This window comes from Zonotrichia albicollis, chromosome Z, assembly GCF_047830755.1.
Source record: "Zonotrichia albicollis isolate bZonAlb1 chromosome Z, bZonAlb1.hap1, whole genome shotgun sequence".
In the NCBI taxonomy this organism is placed as follows: domain Eukaryota; kingdom Metazoa; phylum Chordata; class Aves; order Passeriformes; family Passerellidae; genus Zonotrichia; species Zonotrichia albicollis.
Window position 1 is genome coordinate 46,233,465 of NC_133860.1, and position 20,472 is coordinate 46,253,936.

A 20,472-nucleotide genomic window follows, 5' to 3' on the forward strand; every position below is an offset into this window, starting at 1 on the left:
GGAATTTGTGATTTAAATAGTAAGACAGTTCTTTAGCTGTTATGTGCAAATATTTAGGATCTAAATATTACTTAGCTTTAAATTTAGACTTCTAGCTACATGCACTGCCATCAGACCTTGGCTAGTTCCTTAATCTTTAGAACATATTTTGTGGTCTCTCAGATTCTTGGTTTTGGTTTTCTGCTTTTCAGATGAAATCCAATATTTATCTGTCAGTCTACACTGTTATAAAAAGCACCCTATCATTTCAAAAAATACAATGTTGGAAAGAATCTGCTAAAATCTAGCACAGATAGCTTAGCTCAGGACTCAAAAGGATTAAGCTTTTACATTGCTTCACGTGATATCAAAAATACTACAGCTACCTGAACAATTTGAACTTAAGGTTTTTGTACCTTTACAGTTTGCAAATACCTTTGAAACTTTCCAGTGAGTTAACTGAAATCTGGACTGTGTATCACTTACCTGAAACACTTAACCAGATGCTGCCCAATTCTGTAATAAAAATGTCATCAGCATAAATTCTGATGCTGATGCATCCTGATTGAATGGACCCAGGCCCACAGTCAAAGCAGTACTGTCTGGTGCACAGTTTCACTATGAATGACTTTAGATTCATTATCTCATGTAAATACTTTGTGATTCTTCATAATTTGGATAAGATAATATAAACCAGAAAATGGAGAAACATTTCCACAATTGCTATAAGATACCATAAAATGCCTTCAAGTGACACTCTCTGATGCTAACCAGTCAGCTACATTTATTGTCCTGAATATTTTTTGCAACAAATTAACTCTTGCAATTAATTTTGTTCTCTAAAGATACATTCTGCAAATGAATCACAGTTTGAACAAACGATGTGTTATATGCTTGTGTTATCAGGCAGGTAACTTTGACTCTAAAGTTAATATCCGAATTGTCTAATGCAATAAGACTCTCCTTTTTCACAAAATAAAGACTTATCAACTAGAAAACAACTTTAAAAAACATCTGTATCCTCCTAATTTTTACTGTAAGTAAAAATGCCAACTTACCAGACTTGTGCTTCTTATGTTTTGCTTTCTTTTTAATTAAAAACAACTTGTTCTGGATCTCAGACTTAAAAGATTTGAATGGATGAAGATGAATCTCACACTTTCTTTGCAAGTCATCAAGTTTTCTCTGCAGATTTTCATTTAGAATATCCTTCAACTTCTTTTTTTTCTTTTTCTTCTTTTTTGCTAGCATCTTATTTAGTTTTTTCTTATTTTGCAGAAAGGTCTCTAGCACCATTTCTTCAGCAGATTCATGGTAATTTCTGCCTTGGTTTTCATTATAAGTGCCATTGACATGCATTTGGCAAGCTTTCAGTGTGTTCCCCTTGAATGGACTCAGCTCAGGTCTTACTCTGGACATTTCAGTGCAACCTTGTCCATTCTCCACATCTGTTATTTCCTTTGAGCTAGGGTGACCACTCATATCCACAATCTCTCCTGAAGTAATCAAATTCCTGAAGTTCTCTTTATAACAACCAGTTTTTTTGATGTCACAGACTCTTGAGGCTTTTACTTCACAGTCAACCTTCATTTCATCTGTGGTGACTCTAAAGCCACTTAAACGTGCTTTTTTTTCCGGACAGATAACAATATCCATACTTTTCTCTCCTTCTGTCTTGGAATGACACAGCAGCTCTCTCCCAGCAGAAGTGACCTCCCCATTGCTTTTGCTCACATATTCATGTTTTACTCTTTCCAATTTAATACGTGGCACTTTTTTAACTTTGATAGGAAGAGATGGGAATTCAGGAGCCTGAAAAGGTTTTTGTTTGTAAATTCGAACATCTGCACCACAGAACTGTGGAAAGTGAACATAGGCATTTTCCAAACAGTCATAACCAAGAATTACTTCTCTGCATTCATGGATAGGCTGACCTAGCACCGCATCCTGAACATCCTTTTGTGTTTCATATACGAAGTCACAAAGACCTTTTAGCAGCCATACTTTTTGATAGAACGGTAGCTCATGAAATGGTTTTTCGTCCAAGGGATTAACTTCTCCGAGAACTTTGAAAAACTGGGGACACAATCCAAGTTTTTCTGCAGCAGCATTAGGATTGTCAGTCTGCCCCACAACAGTATACCAGTGTTGCACTTTCTTTCTGAGTGCTGCCTCCCAAGTCCTGTAGGAAAATGTAGGCCTGCGATGTAATGTAGGTCTGCGATGAGGAGGACTTAACAAAGAAGTCATTATTTTAGATAAAAAAACATTACACTGAGGCATCAGAAGACAACGTTCCAATTCATAGAATACTATTTCAGGTAAGTTTAAAATCTGTTGTGCCAAGCAAAGAAAATGACCAATAGCTGGAATCTCCCACATTGTCTCCATCCTTGTAGGTGCTGCTTGAGCTAAAAGTGATTTTTCCCATTCTTCTATTTCTTTCTGACTAGCTTCTTCTGCTTCTTTTCTTTCTTGATCTCTCTGCCTATTAAAAGAAATTTCATGAAAATTCAGATGGTAAGTGAAAAAAAAGAAATGAGAGACGAAATAACCAAAACTACAGTATGTCAAACATACTTATCTCTAAGTTAAAAAGAGCACAGTAATACTGAAGTTTTACTTCAGTTTGTCTTACTTTGCAGTGCAGAATGCATCAACCAAAATGGGAAATTACTGTCACTTTTTTCTATTACCACTAGTTTTAAACAAAGTCCCAACATAACTCCCTACTCTTCTCAGAATTTCCTCTGTTATTTAAGACAGCCAACACATATCACCAGCAAATTCCTTCTTAACTTGCAACAGATTTCTTGGTGGGGAGAGGAGACAATGACTAGATTTTATTTTGTTTTCCCAATTACCATGTCTAACCTACTTAGGTGTTGATTCACAGGTAAAATGTCAGACACTGGAACTCGTAATGACAAGACACAGACAACTGTTTTAGTTAACAATAACTTGTTTTTACAAACTTACTTCTAAAAATAAAATAGGAAGTTACATACAGATTAACAATATTATACCTTATTCTAAAATAGGCCAAGATACTCCATATTTTTCATTGGATCCAGTTAATTCCATGCTAACACCCTCACAAAAAGCAAAATTGACTATATAAGCAAACTTCATTCCACAATTTCCTTAATTAAATTACTAACTTGCAGCTGGAATTCAGTTATTCAAATGTTTTAATGAACATGTCTGAAACCTATCTGAGGATCATGTTTTCAGAGATGAAAGACACAGAACTGCCTACATAATTTAAGTTTTATCTTATTTTTATTTCTATACAATATACATGAAGATATTTATTCATACGTTTGAGTATTTTAAATTTAATTTTATTTTTATTTAATTCTCATCATAAAATGCCTGTGTCTTATGAAAGTATCTAAATATCTAAAGCAAAGAATTATGTATAAACTTGGACTTCAACAGACAATTTCTTCAGATATGGGGCTAAAGTTTTATAGAAAGGCACTTGCATTTGCAGTCCTACTTTTCTGGGACTGAAAGTATGCAACCCTTAAGACATTCTAAACTAAGACACATTATGGCTACAAGCATAAATCACAGCTACAAGCACTTTGAGTCGCCCACTATGTAGCCAGAAACAGAGTCCTTTTTTTATGTTCCTGATAACTCATTTTAAAGTTGGGTGAAGAGCAGATGCTGCCTGTCCAAATACAACTCATTCACCAGCACTGTGGTCTCCAACTAAAACACCCAAGGCTGCAGTCTTCCATACTGTTTAGAAAAGTACCTCTTCTGTGCCAACCGCAGTGTATTAGATTTCTAAAGAAAACAAAAAAGTACCAGAATAACCATTTTCTCTTCTTAATAACATTAATATGCAATTTAGTAATAAACCAAAAGTTTAGAAACTTGCAATACATTTTCAAATAAAAATAGCGTTGAAAGTATTGTGCATTTATATGTGCACCACTATGAAAATTTGTACACACTGTAAAATGTGGTCTTCACTGGAAACGTGCAACTAACTCTACAGGCCTTCCAATTGCGAAGCCCTTTTCATGAAAGTGCTAAAAGGTACTTCCAGAACATTTTTGGTGAGCTGAGAAACAATTGGTACAGAAAAGTCCAAATTACTTTAAAAACATGGTGCGATTAAGAAACAAAACTGAGAGAAGAAATTTGAAGCAAAATTACTTGGAGGGGTCAATAGACTCAAAGAAATATCAAACCAGCTACCTACTGACAGATTTTTTTTTTTTTTTGCTTAATAAGTGGTACAGTGCAAAATTTAGGGTGTAAAGAGACAAGTCAGTTGTGCATTTTTTCTGTTATTGTGGAATATTCTGTAGAATCAACCATCTTCTGTCCAGGATCTTGGACTTTTGAGTATATCCAGATACACAGACTTAACAGTTAATTACTACAGTTTTGCAGCAATGTACTTAAAACAGGTGTATGAAAGCATAATTTTTGTCTTGTTTGGTAAACTGTTCTACAGACTCTAGAAATGAATTAAAATCCAATCAAAATATCCTTTTTCAAAACATTGTTATCAAGTTCTAGAACACAGAGTTGAGCAAAAATCAAGAGAATTTTACCAAAGAAACAATAACCCTAGTGATCTTTGATTTTTTTTTGGCAAAGTGTGATTAGAAGATTACTGGATTAGAAGAAAGTTCTACAGAGAAAAGTACTGTCTAACAGTTAAGTCAGCCATATAGCCCCAAATCTGCTGAAAATGAAGACGACCTGCAAAATTAAAAGTGAGCTGGTCACATATGGGAAAAAGTCTACAAAGCTGTAAACTTTGAAAAAAGCTAGAAATATTTTGCTTCCTGAAGCAAACACTGTCTTACCATTGTGAGCCATGTTTAGACCCAATAACACAAATTACTGTTAAAGTAAACAAACTTCAAAGCTTCATTTTCCTCAAAGTAAAACATATTAACATTAAACACTGCCTGGAATTATTTAGCTCTTAAATTTAAGAAGACCACAAAATTTCAGAGTTATTTACATGAACAATCTAAATTATTACCTAACTGACAAGCTGAAATGCTACATCAGTGAGGTAACAGCAGAGACATTGGCAGACATGATTTGCTTCTGGCTATCAGTGAGAAAAGCAGTGACAAAATCATGGAATTAGACTGTATTTAATCATTTTTGTAGCTTCTCAGCTAATTATTGCATGAAAAACTGTCCAAGGATATATACCATAAACCATAACACACTAGCAGGAAATTACTATGGATGCTTTCAGTTAATATTAGAAGTTTTGCTACACTAAAATAAGAGCAGCTTAATTTAATTCAAAACTTAAATGACCTCAGCAATTTTTCAAGGAAGTGGTACTAGTTTTTTGCTTTGTGGATGCACTGTATTGAAGCCATGAACTTGAGACCACAAAAGCGCCACATTTATTTATCTGAAAAAGCCATAAGGAGTTAGCCTCTTTAGAAAACTAGGAAGACAACTATTTAAAACTAAAACGAAATAATTTTTCTTATTACCTCTTTTCCTCTTTTGCTCTCAGTTGCTCTTCTTGTCTTAGAACCTGAACCATCACAGACTCAAACACGCCCGTTGACAAACCTACTAAATTGCGAGGCGTGGAACGACGTCTTGTAGAAATGCTTGCTGTTGTTTTTTCATCCTCCTGCCCATAGCATCCTCTAGATGTTACAGCTAATGATGTTTTCTCTCTTAAATGCCTAGAAGAAAAAAGCAAGACAATTCACAACTATGAACTTCTGTACCAGTGACACCTCAATGCCTAGCCTACCAACCATGGATCAAGCATGCTTACTCAGTAAAAAACAGTTATTTTTTCCATTTTGAAAATTCCTTTTATAAAATTTTAAACCAAACACATTAATATGACCTATGTTTTCACATCAGTTAAAAACTGTATATTTACCACAAGTTCCCAAATATTATTTGGAGATGGAATTCTCTATCTTAGTCCACAAGTATTTGGAAAGAAAAAACTTCCACAAGACCTAAGATAAGCAAGTATCCTTTTTAGCAGATACCTAAAAATAGGGGGCTGGGTGGTGGGGTCTATTAGGGGAAGGGTTTGGGGATCTATTAGTTGGTTCACGCTGGGGAAGCATAGGTTAAACACCAGTTTCTTCCTATTTTAAACTCCAAAAACTGAAAGATAAAACACTACAAATTTGTCTGCAAAGTTACATTTTTTCTTATGTTGTTTCAAAAGACTCCATTAAAACTTGTATAAGTTTTTCACAACCTGTGAAAAGATTTGAGGGACAGAGGAGAAAAATCAACCTCCATTTAACAGGAACCTCCATTCTAAGGTAATTTTCTGTGGCTTGTAGTATTCAGGTATTATACAACCACTGTTGATTGATTCCCCTGAATCACTTGAAGGGGATCATTGACCTAAACACTACTCTGTAATAATATAAGAACAACTGTTGCAAGAAGTAGCTCTTCAATTTCATTTTACACATAAAAACTTCAAACAAATTTTTCTAATTAAAAATTGTAAAAGAACTTTGAGACTTCTAGGTTCCGTAGTCCTTTGTCCTTACAAGTGCTAGAAAGTTTTATTAAGCTAATGCACACAGACATAATGAAAAAATCTTTACAAATCTCTGAAGAGTTAATACAAGACAAACTCACTATATACTGAGGCAGGATTATCTTTAGACAGTTCAATACTTCCTAATATTTATCTAAAAAAGACTGTCCATTAAATGGAAGAAAGACAAAAGCAATTTAATTTATTTTTTAGTAAATACCTATACTGCTATTTGACAACACAAAATCTTCCAAGCTGTATTTGGTTATTTATCTGCCAGCTGTAACTCTATTAAGCCAGGAATTATTTTTTTTTTTAAATCAGGTTTTACTTTAGCAAACTAGGAACATTCATGCCCCACTACGTTCAGCTCCTTCCACCACCAGACTGTCCCAAAACTGCCCTCACACAGAAACAGTTTCAAATATACTGTTGCTACAGCAGCACTGAATACATTCACTCTGCTTTCAGGTGACTTCTGCACCACTTTCCTGAAGTGTCCTTCCTACACGAACAGCGTTCTTACCACCTCGCAGTTCACGATTACGTCACTAGCAAACATAATACTGATAGACACACAGAGCTTTACATATTTCCCAACACTGTTCCTTCTTTACCTTCATCCTTCACCAAAAACACCTCTTGGTTTTCACATCCAGAATACTATGTCATTCAGAAGACCGGTGGGCTTTTCACTGTAAGAGGCCACCATGGTTTTCTGATAATGACTAAACTATGACCAGTTCAAGAGAAAGCACGTACTTCAGTTGTGATTTCTACCATATAGCTTTCTATGAGAGCTTTCTATGTTTCAGCTGCTTTGGCTGATAAGAAAGCAGTCCCTGCCCGTGACTTACATTTCAACTTACTGCGATTTTCATTTTGCCATTTAAGACTATACTATAGCAAGCATTGTCTCTCATTTTATGATTATGATTACCATTTCAAAGCAGGTAACTTCGGCTTAGTATTTTATTCCTATGTATTTTAAGGGTGGTAAAAATGTCACAGATTGGAAAAAGAACAATTTCAAATAGCTGAATATTCATACAGAGTTTAGGCAGTTTTGCGACAGAATAAAATAAAGAAAGAAGCATTTGACATCTTGTGTAAACAAGTGTCCCTCCATGCTCACAAAAGGCTTCTTTCAGAAGGAAAATCTTAGTCAGGAAATGCTGCGCTCTATTTGGCATTTTGAGGTTTGGAATTCCAAAGCATTTTCAATTAAAATTTGAACAGTTCCCCGTAGGAAACGCTAATCTTCATCAAAGTACTGAAAGTTCCAGGGTTCTTTCTGTTGGGCGTTTTGTTCGACGCTTGTTCTCCTTTAACGGAATTTAAAGAAACACACGCTCCTGTTCTACTTTATGTAAAGAACACGCTGCACGGCCCCTATAGTTTCCTACACCTACCGGGATAGCAGCGCCAACTTCTGTTCCAGCATCATCTCCAGCTTCTGGGCCTGTTTGGAGAGCCAGTGATCCACACCGTGCAGCCGATAGCAAGTCTCCAGCATGAGCCGGAAGTCACACACGAAATCTGCTATCCCTGTGTACTGCCCAGTGGAAAATTTCTCTTCCATTTTCAATAGCCATATTCCAGCGGGCATCTGCTGCAAGGACTGGCTGCTCTTACGGCCCAAGAGGGAGCCAGAGCCTTCTTCCCCGAAAAATGCCTGATCCGCGAGGGGCTTCAGGAACGGCGCCGTCAGAGGCCGGTACTTCTCCAGCAGGAACTCGCGCAGGATGCGGTACCCCTGCTGCAGCTCGGGATTCAGGCTCTGCTGCCAGGCAGTGTTCCCTCCCTCATCATCTGCCTCCTTCTCAGGCTCCTCCATCCCACTCTGAGGGGCCGAGGGCGGATCCGCCGGGAGGTCTCCGTCGGACTCCATGTCTCCCGCCCAAGGCTCGTTCTCCGGCACCTGCCGGTGACAGCGGCGCTGCGCCTCGCCCGGCCGCCGCATCCGCATCGGGCTCACCTGCGCACACAGACACCGCTCAGCGCCCCGCCGGCTCGGTGGGCGGGACGCGGTCGCCGGGGGGGAGGTACCGACTGGGCTGGCGCGCGGCCCCGCCCGCCCGGGGACAGCGCCCTCGCCCTCAGGGTCCGCCCCCTTTTCCCCCCCCCGCCGCCGGCAGCACCGGCGCATCCCGCCCCCCGCGTGCGCCGTTCTCGCCGGAGCGGCCGGGACCTCCCTGCGCGCCGCGCGCGCGCTCCCGACGGGCAGGCGGCGCGTGCCGGCCCCGCGCGGCGTCCGTCGGGTAACGGGCGGCGCGCGCGGCAGGCGAGCAGAGGGGAGGGTGGGGGCGCGGGTGCCCCCCCCGACCGGGAAAGGACGCGGACCCTCTCACCCCAGCGCGCATGCGCGCGCCCAGCCGGCGGCGGTGCGCCTGCGGTGGTGTCGGGCGCCGGGTGGGATGTGACGTCATCAGAGGGCGCCCAGCTCGGAGCCGGCGGGGGCGACTTAGGGGCGGCCGCTAGTGCGCGCGGGGCCGGGCGGGGCCTCGCGGCGGGGCGGAGCCTCGCAGAGAACCCCTCAGTGGAGGCGGGTGGGGAGGGGCTGCTGTTGGCGCCTCCTCGCGGCGCTGGCGGCGGCGGTGGCTTCCCCGGCCCCGCAGGGCTCTGCTGCCTTGCTGCGGCGGCTGAGAGAAAACTGCCACCTAACGAGTCTGTCGTCTCCCCTCAGAGGTGTGCCACAAGTGTTCAGCTGCGGAAGCAAGACAGCAGCTCACAAAAGCACTCAGTTCTACACTCGGTTCTGCCCGACTTGCCTGCTCCTCGCACCAGGAGCTGGTGCGTTGTGAGGGGAGGCTGCTTCTAACGACGCTGTCCTAGCCTGGGGTGCACTTGTGGTCCTCTCACGTGTGCCCTCACGTTTCCTCCAGTCCTGCTCACCCCTGCAAGAGATCCTGAGGGACCCCAGGGAGCTCCGCACAGCGCAATGGTCTGCACAGCGCTGCAAAGCACTTGGAGACACGCCTCTGTGCGTGGCTTTGGTTTTATGCTCTTCACTTTCCGAACTGTATGAAAAGCTGAGGGCGCCCTGCTGAGGGGAATAGAGGGGAAGAGAATGAATGTAAGGGAGCAGGACTCTACTTCTCTACTTCTACATCTACTTCTGTAAGGGCATTTTTGTTCTTCAGAGATCACTCCAGAGACAGACCTTGCTCGTAATGGTGTTCCTTTCATGGGTATAAATGCCTCCACACTGCAGGAAGGTGGACCTGCTTGGAAGGATCATTGTGCATTAAGACTGTAGTGATCCATGCAATAGCTAACCCAAGTGTAGCCACATACAGGATGGCCTTCACGTCTGTGTTCTGCTGTGTGTATCGCACGGCCACAGAATAAAGTCAAGCAGTACTCTGTTAGAATAGCCATGGGCAGCTCCCACACTGTAGTGGCATCTCTATGACCTTGCCTCTGTCTAAAACTGCAGCCAGAAATCCTTATGCAAACATTCTCTCTGACAGTAGAAAGGATTAATATAGTTGGGATTTTTAAAGAAAATCCTCTTATAGCTTGAATGACCATCATGGGATAACCTTTCCACAGACAGAGTCTTCGTGATGCACCCTCATTACAGATCCATTTGATGCTGCACTGCTTATGGTTTGTGGGATCTGAAATGCTGTAAGATAACCATTCTCACTTTCCTTATAATGTTAACGCTAAGAAATTGCGTTTGAAATGATGCTTCACAGAGTCTGAATCCCTTTCTTGTACCGGGACCATAAGGACCAATATGTCCTGTTGCAAAACAGAGGGAATGCTGTGTTGTGTTTTCTTTAATAACTGATCTCAGGAATAGTGTTCATCTTGTCTAAGTCCCACTCCAGGCTGAAGGTGGAGAGTCATCATCCAAGGGACAAATGGTGGAGGGATTCCAGCAACATGTGTGGAGGTTAAATCAACTTTAGGAAAAACATAACTGAGGAGAGCAACCATTCAAGTAACAGTGGGAATTTCTAGTGTAAATTAAATAAAAGTAGATGAGGCTGCAGCCCTTTTAGAAGTTTTGTGCTTGTTGGATATCTGGCTTGCAACACTCACGTCCTGTTCCATTTATACTCTCTGCAACAATACCCAGTAGCTTAATAGATATTTTTGCTTCTTGTTATATATGTGGCCTTGCTTTAAGAATATAAGAACTTATAGTCATAATTCTGCATAAAATTCATAGGCTGAGTAGCCACAAAATGTGTTCAGAGATTTTGGTGTGATAACATCTCAGCTATATTCAGATCTCCTATCGAAAATTGAAATTTATGGTGATGAAAGAAATTAAGATATTGAGTCAACACTCTGAAATTAAATTTCAGTGAAGAATGGCTGCATATGACAAAACCAGATAATATCCTTTATTGGGACCTCTGACTTGTATCACCAAAGTATTTGAAAGAGGATATTTTTCCTAGGTATGCAAGCAAAGTAGACAAAAAAAATTTTAAAAAAAGGATTAGAGTGGGAAACATCATTGGATCAATCTATAAGAACTTTTTTGTATTTCTTATGTAATAAGAAAAATACATTTTATTCAAGAAGTTCTGTGATACATTATCTATGTACTTCCCGAGCCTTGCCACACGAGTGCACTGTTGAATAAATGCCATGAATGATTCCTGCATTAAATCAGAGGTAAGCAATGTACCCAGGGTAGAACTACTGAAGCAGAAGCAAACATTTTGGGAAACCTGTAACAATGGGGTTTCGTTTTATATATTCAGTGTTAATAGGAACTATGACTTACATATTAAAAACAAAAAACAAAAAACCAACCAAAACCAAACAACAACCAAAAAAGCAACAACCCAAAGAAAAAAACCAAACCCCCTCCCAACCCCCACCCAAACAATTTTTTAAAAACCCAAAATTTTCAAATAATAAATAGAGCTTATAAATATTCTTACAATTTCTGTCCATACATCTGAATTGGATATACAATTTTTGCAAAATGGTCTGATAGAGATTTGCATACTTTTTAATCATGTAAGTTTGGATATTCATGATAATTTCAAAGAATATTACACCAAGTGAGCACCTCTGCCTTGATGTTATCACAAAGACAGCAAGAAATTTTGTCGTTATAATATTACCCACAGTGTCTTAGGTGTGTACAGGATAGTGCAAATGTCAAGTGGATAAACATTCACCATGAGAAAGAAATGTGAGATATTCTTGGGAAAGAGTAATCTTCCATATACAGTTCACAAAGGATAGGATAATCTAGCAAAGGAAAAGAGACAACTGTCAGACGTGACCAGTGTCCTTCATGTCTGATGTAAATTTTGAGTGACAGAGCATCAGCATGTCATGGAGGTCATGTTTAGGGGATACAAAGTAAAGAGAGTACCTCAGCCTCACCATGAAAGCATCCATGACTTCTACAGAGACACAATGATGATGTAAATAATTAGTCTCTTCCTAAACTTTGATTTGAGTATAAGTTTTTATCATATGCCCTAACCAGATACTTTGTCTTTGCATTTGCTTTCAATCTGAAATCAGTGTTATCAAACTACAAAGTTACAAATACTGTATAGACTAAGATGATGAATAGCTAAGCAAACCTCAGCTGGTTTAAATCCCTGAGTTACCTGTGGCCATTTTTAACACTTACCAGTATTTTATATGTGCATTTTTAGAGATTTATATGCAACTCTCAAAAAATGTGTAGAATATATACAAAAAGAATATTTTAGTCTAAAGTTCTTAAATCCAAAGGCCCTCTAGTAGTTTTCTATCTTATAGACAAGAGAACCATAGCATTTTTGTAAAAGATATTACCTCAAAGAATTGTTTAGACTGGCAGAATTATAATGTTCAAAGGGTACTGAAGGGTTATTTTCTAACCAGTCAGAGCTGCCTGTTACAGGATGTAGAATGAAAAAAGAAGGATGGTTTCTGTAGCAGCAGGACAGAATGCTTAGGAAGATAAGTAAAATTGACTGGTTTTTCTGTGAAGGCCTGAATTCCTGTACCCTGAAATCACATTCTCTGCCTCAGGAGTAGTAAAGGGGGATTAAAAAGTACCTTCCTCCTTCAACTTTAGGTTACGCTTCACAAGTCAGAAAAAAAATCTTTTTTTATATAATACACATTCACTCATTGTATAATTTATTTCTTTTTCTAGCAGTGTTCTAAATAGTGACTGAGTGGCTCCCATTTTCCTTCATTCTGCTTCTTCTATTTCATACATTAAAGCCAGAGGTCCAAAGTGCAGGTTTGTGCTCCTGGTGACCTTCATGGTGACACAGAATATAGCCCACATTAAGGGTCCTTGAACTCTTGGTGAGTGGATTAACATTGCCACCAGAGCCATTCAAACTGCATGCTCAAGTAGCTACATGTTCCTTCTGCTGACATAAAGTAATGGTAAGTAACATGAACACCAAATTCTAGAAAACACTAACAATGTGCTTTCTGTTTGCAGGTCAGCCATCTGAAGTTTCCTTTTATGAGATGCACAAAATTCTTGGCAAAGAAACAGGGGCTCTGGAGTGTGAAGAAAATAAGCAACCTCTGAAATGTTTCAGCTGAGTTATTCTGCTGATCTTTTTCATCCTCTCTCTTGTTCCACCACCTTTAATTGCATCTTTCTCCCTTTTAGGGATACAGTGCTACTTTCTAGCACCAGAGATACTGTCATTAACAATTATAATACAAAAAGACAGAAAACTATGAAACTGTCTTTGAATTCTGCACTTTAGAGACTTTCCTCTATTTTTGAGTCCTCAGAGCTGTAAGCTGTTTTGCATTCAAGCTTCTGCAGCATGTAGTACTGAAAAAGTACAGTTCTTCTTAAAATAAGTAATTCTCAGCAACTTCAAGAAGAATTAAAATTTTACGATATGTTACAATGCATCAAAAATCCATTCTGCAACAAAGACCATGACTAAGTATTTTTTAAATTAACATAAAATGTTATGATCCAAATTTCTGTCATGATGTGTTTTTAGAATTAGAGAAAGAATAAAGCAATTGAACACATTTAAATGGTTTCTTTCTTGATTCTAGATGGCATGAGAACTGTATGGAGATGAATGCTGTAGGATGCCCAGGGACTTTGAACCACTAATGCCTAACATGGCTGGCTGCTGCAAGAAGTGGCACAGCAGGAATCAACACGATTTCCTGCCCAACCAAGCCAGATGACCAGCAGAGACCTTCCTTTAAAGGGCACAGGTTGAGAGCTGGAAATGTGACGAGGGAATGATTCTCCCAGATAATCAAGTAGGGTAAAACATCTAATCTCTCAGTTCAGTAATAAACTCCAGAGTTCAGATCCCTTGTTGTCTGCCGTTTACACCTGATGTCTGGACATTCAGTACATACAGGCTGATAACTAGGTCCTTAGCCAAGCTGGGAGAATAACTGATGAGATCAGGATGCAGTATTTCATTTAGCACTGTTTGTCAGTCTGTCTGCTGCTCAGCTGCTGATGTTCACAGAACTTTAAAAAATGTATTTTTTTCAGCTAGGCTTCCTCCTTCCACACTCTTGCCAAACTTAGTCAAAATTATCCAGCAGATTAAAAAGTGGCTGGAGAGGACAGACAGGCAACAAAACTACATATGCCTCAGTTCCTTAGAAAACTAGTAGCAGGAATTTAATAAACTCCAACACTGTTTATTTTCACTCTGTTCTCTGTAATTGTGCAACACAGGAAAGGCAAAAAAAAAATGCTTCATACAGACCTAACATTTATTTATGTGAAAGGTTTTGCAATTATACTTTATTGTGTCTAATTGCGTACCTGAGGCTTTTTTAAAATTTTTGTGGTATTATAGGAATGGCAATTATTTCCTCTTCCCAATGCTGGAGAGTGGGGATAAAATACACAGATAGAATTTTCATATCTAAGAGAGGTTTTGAGAATGATTAGTGCAGAGATTAAAATGCACAGACAGCCAATGTTTGAATGACTTAAACATTTGTTCCATTCACTGCCCATTCAGTTCTTTTATAAAAATTAACTGTAAAGACTGTCTTACGCAGTATCAGAGAAGATAAATCAAGGCAAGGGCTAAAACTGTAGTCACACAGATGTGAATGTCTGCTTCTGACAGGGAAAAAGAGAACTCCTCCAAATATGTTCATGACATCAGCAGTTCTAGAGTATGTGTTTTATGTCACTGTTCCTGGTGGATGGTGTGAAAGAATCTGTGGCAATTTGTCGTCACCTTACATACAGACACACCTTGCACATACAGCACACCTCAAGACTCTTATATGCTATTGTCCATCAATAAGGAATATTGGAAAGACTGGGCAATATTCAAAAAGTATAAATTAAAAGGATTGTCTGTACAAACACCAACTCTTGTTCTGAAGCATTGTCGCGAAAGTTACAGGAATCTATCAGCAAAATTTGATTAAAATGTAACCGTCTTTTGTCTCATTCAGCCACATCTCTTCTACACATCTGGTTTTATCATACATTCAAAAGAGAAAATACAATTGTTTCAAAATAAGAGATTTAAAAAAGTTAGAGTAATTAATTAATCAATATAAACCCCATAATATTTTCTTAATTTTTACTTCACAAAATTACAGTATAGCTGAGGTTGAAACAGATTTCTGTGTGTCTGTTGCCTCCATGCCTCCATGCTCAAAGTAGGAGGCAAACAGAACTGCTTTCTCAGGGTCTCATTCAGTTGGGGTTTTGTACCTTCAAGGATGGAGGCTCCACAAAATATTTGGAAGCAATAAAGACAAACCACTGTAGTCCAAGAAGATATGCTGACAGCCTCTATATTTTCTTCTATTTGCTGGCTTATAGCACCTCAGGATTTTAGAATTATAGACTATCCCGGGTTGAAAGGGACCCACAGGGATCATTCAGCCCAACTCCTGGCTCTGGTCATACCAAGAGTCACATCATCTGCCTGAGAGCATTGTCCAAAAGCTTCATGAATTCTGTCAGGGTGATGCTGTGACCTCAGGCTCCCTGAGGAGCCTTGTCCAATGCCCTACCACCCTCTGGGTGAAGAACCTTTTCCTGATACCCACCCTAAACCTCCCCTGACACAACTTCAGGTCATTCCCTTGGGTCCTGTCAGTGGTCCTGTCTCAGGGAAGATATCAATGCCACTCCCTCATCTTCCCCTAGTGAGGAAGTTGTAACTGCTATGAGGTTCTCCCCTCAATCTCCTTCAGACTGGAAAGAGCAAGTGACCTCAGCCAAGTGACCTCAGCCACTCCTTGTATGGCTTCAATATATTACTGTCCAGTGGACCCGTTTTGCTGAATGCCTTTTGTGGTCCTGTGTGCTCTCTAGCATATGATGAGAGGACATCTTTTGCCATCTCAAATTCAAGAGGCATCATCCTTCTCTTATTCCAAGAAATACCAAAAATAGTTAACCCTTAATGAGTAAAAAACATTTACAGTAACATTTGATATAAGAACTCTAGACTTAGGGAAATTCTTAAAAATAGTAATTTAGCACTGAAGCAGAGATAGTTTTCATTTATACACATCACTTTTCCCTTTTGTGTGTATCTTTTTAAGAACAAACTTCCAAAAAAGTGTAGATTTTTCAGCAGTGGTCAGCATAGACCTTACTATGTCCTAAGTCTTTTGCTGTAAACAGAAGCACATGAAGGTTTCAAGAAGTTCCCATTCTTTTCAATAGTAGAGGTCTCCACTGCACATAAAACAATTATTTAATGACAGTTTGGAAGTACTGGAAGCAATAGATAGGTTACAGTAGGCTCTGTTTAGTCACATAAATGTTAACAGGATGTGAAGCAAGATTAAGTTGGAAGTCAAATGCTCGTTCTACAAGGTTCTTAGAATATTCTAAAAACCCAACAGTTTCCAAGAAAATGCAGTAATAAATTACCATGTCAGTTTTGGTCAGTTAGAAAATATATTACTGCTAATTATATTTGGGTTGGTTTTTTTATACCTTTAGGGGAGAAAGACCTCAGTGTGAAGAAAAACAAGAACTTCTCATTCAAATGTTAATATATATTCTGGACTTTAGAATAGAAACCCTGTACTCTGAACTGGAGCAAGTTTTTTTGAGCTGACACCTCCATCCTACCTCACACAATCCATTTTAATGTTTTCAATCACTTTCACTGAAAATGTTTAGAAAAGGCTTTCTTCACACTATTACTACTTGCAATTGATCTTTTCCCCAGTGTAAATCTGTCTATGCCCTGGAGTCCAAATTATACATATCTGATCTTTTTGTGTAGTACAGTCTATTGGCTATGTTCCAGGTGTTTTTCCAGCTTGAGGCTTTGAATTAGATCTCCTGTAAATTGTTGGCAAATTAAATGGCTGATAAAATAGCTAGTATTTACCATATGCTCAAAATTATTCATGCAGTGGCATGTGGTACCAGGAAACTTTTCTTTCTTCTCTTTTCTGCAAATATTTACTTTTTGCAGATGAATTTCTAAAGCCAAAAAAACACAAACCAGTTGTACGCAGCTGTTTTTCTTGCTACTCCCATGCCAATATTTTCTAGTTACACAGAAAATATTTTTTCAATAACTTCATTGATGTTTTTCTCTCTATCACTGTTTTCTTGATGTTGTTCCCCTTAAAGATAATTTAATATGACATATTAATTTGAATTAGAAGAGAATTTTGAAAGCCTGCCCTGTAACGGACTGAACCTAATGTTGCAAATGTAGGCATAGAGCTATTAAGGGAGGTCCATGATCAATGAAAGTCATTAACTCTAATGGTGGAGCTTGGAGAATAAAGGCAAGCAAGCAAGCAAAGAAAGAAAGAGAGAAAGTGTGAGATAGAGCAAGAGAAAGGGAGACATAGGTGCCAGGAAGTAGAGGTGGGGCAGGCAATGTTGGAAACAGACAGAGAATGGAAAATGCTTCTCAGTGGCCAACCTGGAAGAGAAGAGTGCAGAGTTGCCCAGATGAATGTCCTCCTCTGTTTCACTTCTAACATGGTAACTTGATAGTTTTCATCAGGATCTGCACAAAATCATCATTAGGTTTTTCTGCTATTGGTGCTGTTATTGCTGATGGGACCAACAAAACAATAAAGTTTAAAAGAAACTGTAAAGGTTAAGATGGAAGGTCAACTTGACTCAGTATAGCACCTGAACAACTGTATTAAAACAAATTGAAATATTTTTGCCACACAATAAATTTTTCATTGCATTTCTCCTTATTGTGGTTTAATCTGGAAGGTAACTGAACAGCTGTGGGCCCACTTTCCACCACCACCTTTCCCTGTTTCCCCTCCAGCTTATTGTGCCCCAGATTCCTCACAGGTGTGGCAGTGGAAAGACCTGCAAATTCCATCAGGAATTTCCATCAACACTGCTAAGTAAAATCTAAAACATCAGTGTGTCCTCAACATTATTCTTATCCTCAATCTGTCACTCAGTACTATACCAACTAGGGCAAAAAATTAACTCTGTCCCCAATAAAACCAGGGCAATATCCACCCTTTATTCTGTATCATTTATGTCATGCCCAGGTTCCACTCTTCCCAAAGCATTCTTCCCTGTCTTTTGATACATACACAGAGATAGCTTTCCCTTAGTCTATGGGTCATCCCTCTAAAATTAGTCCATAACTTTGGGCTTCTTCTATTGTAGTAGACCTTCAGAGCTGAAGAGATGATGCATGATATTGGATAATGTCCATGATACGTCCATCCCCCATTCAAAAACCCATTTGTACATTGCACCTCTTCTTTGATGGCCCAACGTGTCAACGTGTCATAGGCCCACTGAGCTACCTATCTTCCTCTATCTATCTTCCCAGCTACCTTGTGATGGCCCAGCTTGGAGCAGTCTGCTTCCTGATCCCTCTTAAAGGCATCTGCTTTATTCCTTATTAAATGTGTCCACTTCTGTCATTGTTGAGACCGTCACGACGCACAGAAGAACACTATACAATTTCAAAAGGCTTCTCTCTTTATTATAACAGCATGCTGTCTTTTATACATTCCCAACAAAGTTTATACTTATTCATTGGTTACAATAAATCAACACATTGTTCTTTGTTACAGAGCAGTCTACACCACTGTTTCCAGCTATACTGAACTGCAGGTTTCTTTCGTTTATCTTTTTCTTCTTCTTAGTTTCCATGTCAACAACCTTGGCAGAATTCCTTTCAGGGGTAAACACAACTCTTACCAGTTTCTTCTAACTCACTCTTCCTCGCTCACAGACCAGCTGTCAGCTGCTTCCACACACTTCTTCCAGTATTTCTCCTTGCATACAATCTCAGATAATATTGGCACAGGTTGGTTTTCTGGTTCAGCCTTGGACTCTGTCACGTTGCTCTTAGTTCCAGAGACCTTCCCTCCTGCAGCAGGCACTGAGCTCTGCTGAACAGATCTCGGTCAGCCTGGACCGGGCCCCAGCACATTGCAGTGATTTGTGTCTCTCTGGAATTATTGGGTGACAGCTCATCTTGCCCAAATATTTTAATACATTTTTCCGCATTCCTCAGGTTTTTAGAGGTGAAGTCTTAAAACACTGGGAGATGTCTACTGCCCTAGGCACTTGCCCATCCTATCCCACACCCCTTGCCACTCATAACTATCCAGCCTTAGGGCAGATCTGTGGGTGATGTTCTTACTTAGTTGTGTAAACTTACACAAGAGCTGAGACATATTCATGTGTCATAGCAATCCAAAGGTGCTGGTTTGGTCACCCTGGGGATACTTTCCAAGAGGTGTTGTAAGTCACCTGGAGGAGAAAGGAAAGATGGCAGAGAGTGTCATTCCCATGGATGGACCCCTGGAGGTGTAGTTATGTGTCATTCCCGACAGGAATGCAGGTGCAGCAGCGATGCTGGGTGTACACACTGCCTCAGTCCTGCCAAGAGGCATCTTATCAAAACCCCATGTTACAAAGCTCAACAACATCAACCCTAACCCAGAGCTGAGAAATGACACAGCAGGGAACACAGCAAGTAAGGTGTTACCCAATGCAACTCTGAGAACACACAACAACATTGAGATCAAATAAGTCAACATTGTGGCCAGTAACTATTAAACCAATGCAACTAATTGCTTATAACAAATTTGTTTTAGCATGTCAAAGCAGTGGTTATCTTAACCCTTCACACCCATGGGTTGGGTGCCAAAATGGACTCTTGTGGTTTAACCCAGCAGGCAGCTAACACCATACAAAACACTTGCTCACTTCCCTGTCACCACCTCAGGATAAGTAAGAGAAATGGGGGAAACACTGTTGAGTTAAAGAGAGCTTAATAGGCCAGAAACAGGAGGGGAAACAAAAATAACTATCATTAAAATTAGAGTATGCAAAACAAGTAATGCACAAAGTGGCTGGTAGCCACCTGCTAGCAGATACAGAGCCAGCTCCCAAGCCCCCAGCCAGCTTTTTCTGCAGCTAATATTACTCAGCTTTACACTATATAGTATGGAATATCCTTCCAGTCAGTCACGGTCAGCTATATCACCTCTGTCTCCTCCCAGCTACTCATGTCTCGCAGACTCTTCACTGGTAGTGTGATGTGAGAAACAGAAAAAGTCCTTGTCTTAATGCTTAACACTCCACTCATCAGTCTGCTATCAACATTATTCTCATCCTAAATCTAAATCACAACATTATCCCATATATCAGCATGAAAATTAACTTTATCCCACACAAAATTAGGACGATTGTGTACTGAAAGGACACTCTTACACCATGCCATTTAGAAACTTCCCCACGTTTTAAGACTGTTTGGGTAATAGACAAAGACTAGAGATTTCAAAGTATCACATTGCTTTGTCACTAAGTATGTGTTTCAATAAAGTTTTTCTGTTGACCCAATACATTACCAGTGTCTGGTGAGGGCTTGGAAAATGAAAAAAAATTCTCCTAAATCAAACACAGATAAATTATGTAACCTTCTTTATATAGTAAACAAACTCTAGATAAAAGCAATGGCTTCTTGATTTTAAGAAAACTTTGGCCAAAAAAAAAGTAAATGTAATTGACTTTAGGGAATTTTTTCTCA

The 20,472-nt window shown here is 39.6% G+C and overlaps 1 protein-coding gene and 1 long non-coding RNA gene across 6 annotated transcripts in view; both read right to left on the reverse strand.

The window, feature by feature from the left end:
* BRD10 (bromodomain containing 10) overlaps window positions 1–9,001 on the reverse strand; it is a 47,211-nt gene extending 38,210 nt beyond the window's left edge. For 2 of the 3 annotated variants that reach the window (XM_026794217.2, XM_005488156.4), the window contains exons 1-3: window positions 7,918–8,850; window positions 5,472–5,672; window positions 1,038–2,467 (exon numbers count right to left, since the gene is read on the reverse strand). In XM_026794217.2, the coding sequence (XP_026650018.2) occupies window positions 1,038–2,467; window positions 5,472–5,672; window positions 7,918–8,654 (2,368 nt within the window). In that variant the 5' untranslated portion in view covers window positions 8,655–8,850. The other variant, XM_074532251.1, reaches the window with a different exon arrangement.
* Window positions 9,002–18,376: 9,375 nt separating this feature from the next.
* Window positions 18,377–20,472, reverse strand: part of LOC102073932 (uncharacterized) — a 39,462-nt gene continuing 37,366 nt past the window's right edge. For 2 of the 3 annotated variants that reach the window (XR_012578069.1, XR_012578068.1), the window contains one exon: window positions 18,382–19,190. This is a non-coding gene — a long non-coding RNA (uncharacterized LOC102073932). Of the gene's footprint in view, window positions 19,191–20,472 lie in introns of all 3 variants that reach the window. The other variant, XR_012578066.1, reaches the window with a different exon arrangement.